The sequence below is a fragment of the Nicotiana attenuata genome, chromosome 5 (assembly GCF_001879085.1).
Source record: "Nicotiana attenuata strain UT chromosome 5, NIATTr2, whole genome shotgun sequence".
Taxonomy (NCBI): domain Eukaryota; kingdom Viridiplantae; phylum Streptophyta; class Magnoliopsida; order Solanales; family Solanaceae; genus Nicotiana; species Nicotiana attenuata.
In genome coordinates this window covers 21,304,915-21,314,808 of record NC_031993.1, presented here as the reverse complement: position 1 = coordinate 21,314,808, position 9,894 = coordinate 21,304,915, and the positions used below count along the sequence as shown (strand labels likewise).

The following is a 9,894-nucleotide window of genomic DNA, read 5'->3' as shown; positions in this document are numbered from 1 at the left end:
TACCAAAAGTTCTTAAATCCGACCTCAAATGGCCCCTCAAATCCCCAAATCAAATTTCAAATCCCTAGGCCCCAAACCTTCGGATTTCACCCCAAAAACAAGTAATCTAGTCAGGATATTTGATGATAATCCCATATTACTGACTAACAATGACCGCAAGTGACTTATCTCTAGTTTTCACATGAATTCTTACTCAACAATCACCCAAAAACGAAATTGAAGATTAGGGTATAGAACCTTACCTCTTTGATGAAGAACTTGAGGGATTTCTTGTTGGATTTCAAGGATTGGACAACATTGTTTTGATGAACAAGGCATTTGAGCTTCTTCCTCTCTCTAGAATTGCTCTTCCCTCTCTCTAAAAGCTCCAGAAAACCCCAAAATAACAAACCCCAAACGAGTTAAATGAAATGGGGTTCGGGTCTTAAAAACCCATTTTTGTACTGCCACGCCGCATGAGGCACCACATGGGGCGCCGCGGTAGTGTAAAATTCTGCGCTACTTTTGGTAATTTGGTCGTAACTTCTTGTAGGAATGTCCGAATGACGAACGGTTTGAAGCGGTAGAAACTAGATTCGAAAATCTTTCATTTGATAGGTTGTTCATCACATAAATTCTTATATTTATTCAGATATTCTTGTCCAAAGTTTGGTCTTGTGCTGCTCATTCGAAACTTTCGTCTAAATAAAATTTTTCAACTTGGCTTGGACTTAGGCCTCTCTTTAGACCCCAAATCACTTATAATATACCCGTACACTTATTATCATATCCAATTGATATCCATCATATTAATAGTCCTCGTTCGCAGACAAAATAATATAATTAGCGCACATCAATTTTCTTAATAGCACTTCAAAAATTTTCCGGGGCATTACATTTATCCCCCACTTAGGATCATTCGTCCTCGAATGAGAAATAGAGTCCGCTCCCAAACACATAACATCATTTAAACTTGTTCCAATCATCAAAACACCTCAAACAACATCAAAACCATCAATTCACATCGAATTCAAACCTAAGTTCTTCTAAAATTTTCGAAACACGCATTTGATCAAAAATCCAACCAAATCACCTCCGAATGACCTGAAATTTTACATACACATCCCAAATCACATAACGAAGCCACAGCAAATTTCGGAATTCCATTCCGACCCTCGGATCAAAATCTCACCTATCAACCGGAACTCGCCAAAATACTAACTTCGCCAATTCAAGCCTAATTCTACACCGGACCTTCAAAACCAATTCCGATCACGCTCCTAAGTCACAAATCACCTAACGAAGCTAACCAAATCATAAAAACTCCAATCCGAGCTCATATACAAATAAGTCAACTCTTGGTCAAACCTTTCAAATTCAAAGCATTCAACTGAAACTGTTCTTTCAAATTCATTCCGAATTTTTCCCGAAAACCAAAACCAACGGTCTACATTAGTCACAATACGTAACACGGGGCAAGTCATGACCGAGAACTGGAGATCAAAGTGTAAAAGCTCGAAACGACCGGTCGGGTCGTTACATTTACCTACTGCAGATGCTAAGGAAAACAAACACTCCTTAACAAAATACGTTGGTAGCAAATTTGGGAATGAAATCCAAGCCATTACCTTAGGTGTCTATTCTCCTACCTTAAATTTGGCATCATAGATCAAAGTTCTCAACTGGTATTCCTCACCAAACTTATATTTGATATAATAAACACCTTTCGAAGAAAAATCAACAAAATCTTGCCATAATGACAATCTGATCAAAACATGTCTCTCACGTAAATATCCAATATTACACTCACCTTTAATTCCACACTGAATTGGCACAATATGACGTAATTCATTAAGCTCAGGCCAACCATAAGAAAATTTGCATACAACTGCATATTGTAGCCCTTCTATTACGTTCATTCTCTCAACTTCAGCTTCAGTGAAACAAACAGTTGGTTGTCCTTGAAAGAATTGAGCTCGACGTAAAGGAATAGGCTCAACAGTTGAATTACGATCATGCATGGCAGTAGGGTTCGACGTAGGTTTCACAGCTTTTGCATAATCCATGGGTTTTGGAGTGTTGTTTGGATTAGTAGAGGGTTGGGTTATGTTGGGGGGAGGTTGGGGAGGTTGACCAGCCGGAGAAGAAGGCTGGCCGCCGGCCACATTGGCCATGGCAGCGAAAAAACTCGAGCTTTCTCTCTCTAGAAGTAAAAAATCGCCAGAGCCTCTCTCTCTAGGCATAGGGTTTATAGTTACAAAATTGATTCCTCCCGGTTTAGGGTTTAGGGTTTGTCTCTAGGATTTTTTTTAAGCAAATAATAGGGCTAGATTTTAAATAGCCACTTTTTCCCTTTTTATTTTATAAAATAGTAAAATGATTTCTGAAAACAAATTAAAGGTACTAAATTTATTAATAATACATAAATATTAAGTTAAAAATACTGGAATCAAATTTGTAATTATAAGCGCAATTAATTCTTAAAATAGGCTAATATTGCAATTATATGCAATTTAGCTTTAAAAATAATAAACAAATTTGTAAAAATGTGCAAAAATTACCTTAGCTATATTTTGGGATAAATATGAGAATAAAATAAATTAATCACCAAAATGATAATTTGAGGAATAATTATTGGTGTTTGTATAGCTAAAATAGGGCAATAAATTGATTTAAAAAATCTTTTAAAAATTAGGAAAAATACTAAAACATTTGGAAACTCTTATATATGCAGACATATGTTATTTTGAAAGTATTTTGAATATGAAAAATATACAGGGAAAAATTGGGTATCAACAGCTGCCCCTCTTTACCCGGGAAGGATGAAAGAGTTGTCGGGTAAAGACATGATGACCAATTTTGACCGAACGAAATATTTTGAAGAAAATCTGGCCGTGCTCCGGCTTCTAAGCTGCCTACATATCCCTGGTCTTACACGAATCAGGCCGTATGTAGTTCAGGATCCGTCGGCGGAGTATGCCGATGGAGACCTTTCAAGAAAGGACGCAATATTCAGGTTGGGATGAATGGTCAAGGTTTAGTAGGGCTGCGGGAACTGGAGCGGAATGCTCCTGCCGAGATGGTCGTTGCTTGCCGGTTTACCTGCAAATAAACAGTACAAGCGATATTGTGCATAAATTTAAACATGATGCAAGTTCCCGTTGGACCATGAATGCTGTCTTTGGACGGTTAAGATGACGTCCTTAGACCATGATGTCCTGGGCCATGAAGCGTATAATAAAGGATTCGCATGCTATGAAATGATGCNGGTATTCCTCACCAAACTTATATTTGATATAATAAACACCTTTCGAAGAAAAATCAACAAAATCTTGCCATAATGACAATCTGATCAAAACATGTCTCTCACGTAAATATCCAATATTACACTCACCTTTAATTCCACACTGAATTGGCACAATACGACGTAATTCCTTAAGCTCAGGCCAACCATAAGAAAATTTGCATACAACTGCATATTGTAGCCCTTCTATCACGTTCATTCTCTCAACTTCAGCTTCAGTGAAACAAACAGTTGGTTGTCCTTGAAAGAATTGAGCTCGACGTAAAGGAATAGGCTCAACAGTTGAATTCCGATCATGCATGGCAGTAGGGTTCGACGTAGGTTTCACAGCTTTTGCATAATCCATGGGTTTTGGAGTGTTGTTTGGATTCGTAGAGGGCTGGGTTATGTTGGGGGGAGGTTGGGGAGGCTGACCAGCCGGAGAAGAAGGCTGGCCGCCGGCCACATTGGCCATGGCAGCGAAAAAACTCGAGCTTTCTCTCTCTAGAAGTAAAAAATCGCCAGAGCCTCTCTCTCTAGGCTTACCAGGTTATTTTTTGAATCTCTTTTCTTTTCTTTTTAATTTACTTTTTATTCTATTCTTTTTTACTTTTAATTTATTTTTTAACAACTTTTTAACTTCTTTCTTTTCAAATATATATTTTATTTTTTATTTCCTTATTTCTCATTTTCTAACATTTACTTCATGTGTTTCTACCTAATTCTCATATTTTGTTTCTTTCTTAATTTTTTTTTATTACACTTAGCTATGTTTTATTCTAATTTTTCTACAAAAATTATACCTCGTAATCTTAGAAAGAATAAGCCATCCACAAACTTGACTTATAATTAGTGATATCATTAAAGTCGAACTTTGTTATTGGATGAGGTTATATGCAAATTTAACTTTGTTAAAATAATATATTACTTTTTAATATTTAAATGATATTCTCATTTTTCAACTTTTGTTTTTTGTAATTCCATATAGTTGCTCATATTTTTATATTTCTATTTTCGTTTAGCATAATTGTGCTATTGTTCTAGTTTTGAAACTACTCCTTCTCATATTAGAAATAATGAATCATTAATAAATTTAGCATATAATGAGTGATTTTATTAAAGTGGAATCTCATTGTTGAATGAGGTTATAGACTTATGTTTTCCTTTTCCTTTGAATTATATTTACTAAAACCATGTTGAAACTTATTTTATGTTATGTTGTAGTTTTACATAAGAGTATTCTGTTATTTTTTTTTGGATTTTGAATTTATGTTATATTTTTGCTTTTAATTTATTTCCTTTAGTAGTATTCGCTTATTAATTCTACAGATTGCATGCCATTCATTTTTCAGTTAGAATTGATAGATTGTTTTTTGTAAACATTTGAGTAATGTTATAACATTATATATATATATATNCATTGTTACTACAATGACACCCCACATTATCTTCTCCATGACTCATCCTCACTAGTATATCATTTCTTTATTATATTCTAATTCTAATAATAATTCTCTTTATTATATACTCCAACATGGGCTAGAATGAGTTCTTGTTCATCTTCTTTTTCATCTACCAAAGGCGGGTTCTTTCAAATGGGTTGAATTATTCAAAAACTTCACTTTTCTTGAAAAGGGTGCGAAGGAAAAATCAAATATCAATCTTTATATTTTGTTAGTTTTGTGAATATTTGTACTTGAAGTATGAAGGCTTTTGGTTTCTTTATTCTGTTCTTGGTGATGGGGATAGCTTTTGTGTCCTTTAATTGCTTCAGCACTGGAGCTACCTCTTCAGTTCCTGGTAAAAAAATTTTTATTTTGGCCTTGGACTATGCTATTTTTTTTGTGACATTTACTATTTTCGTATTTGAACTTAAGTTCTTATAATATGCAGTAGTTTGTTACTTATGTTTGTTCAAATCCTTTTCTATTGTGTATTTGTAAAAGATGGAAACATGAAAGGGCTAGTTTTAGTTAGATAACCCCTTAAAGAGAAATTATTGAGTACTATTTGAAAGAGCTGAGCTTATATAGAGGTTTCATATATATAATCGACCCTAACTAGTTTGAGACTGAGATTAGTTGATTGATTGACTTGTAGGAGAATTAATGAAGGGTTTTTTCTCAAATTGATGGATTTCAAAGTATTTTCACTGGTAGTTTATACTACGACTTATTAGTTTTCCCTACCTTTGGGATATATAAGAAAACTTTCTCTCATTTGGAGTTTGTATCACCTGGGAATGATACCTTATATAGCTTATGATTGTTCACCTTGTCACCATTACTTGTCCTGCAAATTAACCTTCTTGGTTGCTCTCCATAAAAGACTATTTCACTCGCCAACAATTTATTCGACTTCTTTTCCTAACTGGTTTTAAATTCCTCACACTTCTCGTTCACTCTAATCTTTGACAAATGGATTGGAGCGCAAATGGCTCTCTCTTGTCACAAGTCTTGTATGTATGATACACATAAAAATGAACATATTTAAGCTAGAACTCGACAAACAAAAGTGGTTGGTACTTTATGTTATTTGGTCCTCGCACGACATTTGAAGTATTTGGTCCTCGCATGACATTTGAAGTCTCAGGATTTGTTAAATGACCAGATTGGGAATATAAGGCTAGAAATGACTTCTATTCTCTATATATTGATTCACTCTTGACCAGAGGCGGATTTATAGGCAAGTAAATGGGGCACGTGAACCCATGGTCTCGTCGCTAAACTAAGTATTTTATGTACATATTTCTTAGAATTGGTCTAATATTATCTGCTGGCACCCATGCTCCAAAGAGGCTAAATGGTGCACTTGGTTGAATGTTGAGTTATTTATGTGGAGGAGCAGGGATCAAATCCCACTTAATACATTTTTTTCTCTCCTTCCTTTAGTGGTGCACCCATGTTATAAAAATCCGCCTCTCCTCTTGACAACAACAACAACAATAACAACAAACTCATACCTTATGTTATGAATGCAAAGAGGCTATTTCTGATAGACCCCATACAATAAAAAAAAAATCTAAAAGGAAACTGAACAACAAGTAGTAACCATAGCAAGCAAAGGTGATATATAAATCGAAGTGATAGAAACAACATATAGTAAAAGAAATCTGCAGATACGACCGCTTAACCGCCCATATTGATTCGCTCTTGACATTGGTATTTATTTAACTTCTGTGTCTTCGCATCTCTTTTTTAGAATGTGTGCCTAAATATGCTGTATGAGAAGGAAAAGAAGGTATATGACTGGTTAATCTGAATAATGAATGTTGTAGAAACTTAAACTATGCGAATATCTTTCTCTTTCCAAAAGATTCAGTTGATTGAGGATCAGATTTGATATCACTGGAAGGCTGGAAGCAGTAAACTAACATTTATAATTAGTAGAGAAGCCTGCCTAATTTAACTCTTTCTGTGTTCATGCTTGCATGTGATGAGGCATCTTACTGTTATTCAGCTACTTAAGTTACTCATCGAAGTTGTTTCTTGATGGTTCTCAAATGTTATCCGAGGATTATTGACGAAGTCAAAGGCAGTCCCCTTTTGCGGTCAGCTTCTTTTTTGTGGTAAATTCATTTCAGTTTGTTAATATGCACTCTGCTGCTGTTAGAGGAATCATATCAGATATGTGCCTATCTCTGTTTGCCAGATTCTGAGGCTAAAAAAACAGAATTAAGCCGGATAGCTATATTCACACACGGGTATTGACTTAGCCTTCTCATAAATGAACCACAGGAATGTCCTTCCAATGGCAAAGTAATGATATGGCGATGACCATAAGAAGCAGAAAGCTGCAGGTACTTTCACTTTATCGACCATCTTTGGCTTGTTAATCGTTTCATTGCAACCTAGTATAAGGTAAATGAAACAGCTGCAGAAATGGTGTTTCCTCGTCACTAAAAGGATTTAACTTATGATCCACTAACAATGTAATGAAAATTTTGCACTACTATAGAAGGTTACTTGCCATATTGTTTAGGTTACTAATTCTATTTTTATCGGTAGTCACCTGTATAAAAGTTAAATTCTTACTTAAAAACATTGTTTCTCCACTATTTCCTACTCTCAGGGAAATGGCTTCGGTCCAAGCACTAATGAGGGCGATTCAAGCAACTTAGATCTAGAAGATTATCGTCCGATAGATCCAGTTCCTAGCACAAAAGCTTCTATAAGACCAGGACCTGTTGAGCATGGTACTCCTCTAATGCCTTACATTCCCAAGCCGTCACCTCCTCCTATTAGCGCCAACGATGGGCTCCCATAAGCTCATCTTTATTCCAGTTCCACTGATGTGCTACAAGTTGGGGATATGTAGTCCCCCCTCCCCTCCTTTTTCTTTTTAAAAAAAGAAGTTGGACGTATGTAGAAACTTCAAAGAAGCCTCGTCTCTACTATTTTGTGTTTTCCTTGTAAAATTTTTGTCGAAACCTTGTATAATACTATGGCATGTTATCTATAATATGTATGCCTCTAGGCGATACTTGCATAAGTTATTAGATATTTCCGTTTTTGTATTACATAACTGGTTTAATTCTTTGCTGGATATTGCAACATCAGTAGTGAATGATATGCCACTCCTTGCACCTATTTAATGTGCAGTTATATGTTGTCGTCAAAGGAGAGATCATGATTGTTTTTTTTTGGGGTGGGGTGGGGGTGGGGGTGGGGGTGGGCGGGGGGGCTACATGAAGCAATTATATTGAGGGAATACTACTTGAAGTAGAAAACGTATTCAAGTAGTAACTTGTCCATCTCCTACTTGAATATGGACTATCGCTGTAACTTTAGAGCGGATATTCTTTTTCATAGTTGAATTAGGAATCAAAATAATTTTAGAAACTAGTCAAGCTATATATAATAATACCTAAACTATCATCAAGCAACTTAAAAAGAAAGGGATAGGCTATAGAAGGGCAAATTAAAGCTTTTGTTCGAGTAAAATAAACTTATCCGCACTCAGTGTTTAAACAATGAATAATACTATTAATTCATCGACACCAGTGGAGATCCAATTCTCCAGCAAAACCATACATCGATGGGTTGGAACTGACAGGAATGGAACACAAAAGGTCGTCCCCTACCAAGAAGAGGAAAAATTAGAAGAAGCTTTTAGTCTATGGCTTAGCTACGAAGAGTTAATGATGTGCGTGAAGTCTCAGGAAAAATATACAGAAATAATTGTGTCGGAGGTCACTAACAACTGGCCTACAATTAGTTCTCTTGACTTTCAAGAAAACCCTGAATATCGTTTTATAGAATGCAACAAAGAGATAATTCGCGCATCAGCTGCTCTCCTTTTGTACCGATATCATGTCTGTGACAGGACAAGATTCCAACCTGCTAGTTTGTCATTGATTGACTCGCTGAAAAAGCCGAGGATAAAGAGTGATTGTGTGATTTGTTTGGGAGATTTACCAGTGGGTATTCAAGTTGTTCGCACACCTTGTTCGCATTATTTTCATCTTCGCTGCCTATGGACTTGGCTTGAGAGAAGGGGCAGTTGTCCTATTTGTCGCTATGAGATGTCAGTTCAATAAATTTGTGTTGAATTATGTGAGTTTTTATGATTAAAAAACATAATGCATGTAAGAAAATATGTGACGTATGCCCTGTCAGAATTAATACATTCATGAATATTATTCTTGACTTTTCTGTTATCTAGGAGTCTTTTATAGTAATTTTAAGAATACTTAGTTTTGCAATATTATCTCTTAGTTTTTCAAGAAATCTTATAGGAATTTGTGACGTATGTATCTTGTTAGTTATGCAAGACTCTTGAAATTAAGGGGGTTAAACGGGCCGGGACAGCCCGTTTTCGGACCGACCCAGATCGGTTGAAACCCGGACCATCCCGGATCGGTACATAGGGGGTTGGGTGAGCTGGGTTAATGGGGTAAGGGGGTTGGTCCGTTCACCTTTGTTCAACCGGTTAACCGGATCGGTCAAACCCAGTCAACGAGATTCACTGTAGAACCGGTTAACCGGCCCGGCCCGAACCGGCCCAGACCGGTTACGGCTAGTTGTTTCAATTTCTTTTTTAAATGTTTGTTGCCGTTGGCAACGGTCAGCTGGGCCAAGGGGCCGTTGCCCAACGACTATTTTGCACAAATAACCCTTTTAGGGCCTTTTTTGTTTAAATTAACACTCTTTGTAATTACTAATTTAGCCCTTTGAAAAACTATAAATACACCTCCCCTCTTCTTCATTTCTTCTCTCATCTCTCATTTCTCAAACTCATATTCTCAATTATCATTCTCTCATTCTTCACCTAAAGAGCAATCAAGTATTTGGCGCTCATTTTTTTTGGAAGGTATTCCTAGAAGTACTTGTAGATCTGATATCTTTAGACTTCATGGACAATATCAAACATACTATCATGGGCGGCTTTCCAGCCATGCCCCATGACCCCTTGGGCGCGCCCCGTGACGTCCTAGCAAGCCTCCCAATGCCTAGCGCCATGGACCGCCCCGTGCTCTTGGCCGCGCCAAGTGACAAGTGTGCATGTGCCTCTGTCGCCCCACTAATATCCCTCGCCAGCGCCCAGCCGCAGGCAGATGCCAACAGCGCCGCGCGCGCCGACCGTGATGCCAAAGACGCTGCTGCTGACAACGAACCTGTTTCTGCCTTGTA

At 36.8% G+C, this 9,894-nt stretch overlaps 1 protein-coding gene across 2 annotated transcripts; it reads left to right on the top strand.

The window, feature by feature from the left end:
* Positions 4,776-7,798, top strand: LOC109225467. 2 transcript variants are annotated; one of them, XM_019390136.1, is made up of 4 exons: positions 4,776-5,062; positions 6,777-6,812; positions 7,000-7,061; positions 7,334-7,798. In XM_019390136.1, the coding sequence occupies exons 1-4, from the start codon at positions 4,966-4,968 to the stop codon at positions 7,526-7,528; spliced, it is 390 nt and encodes a 129-aa protein (XP_019245681.1). In that variant the 5' UTR covers positions 4,776-4,965; the 3' UTR covers positions 7,529-7,798. The 2 variants fall into 2 exon arrangements, with proteins under 2 accessions (XP_019245681.1, XP_019245682.1); XM_019390137.1 differs by lacking the exon at positions 6,777-6,812 and having other exon boundaries at positions 4,780-5,062.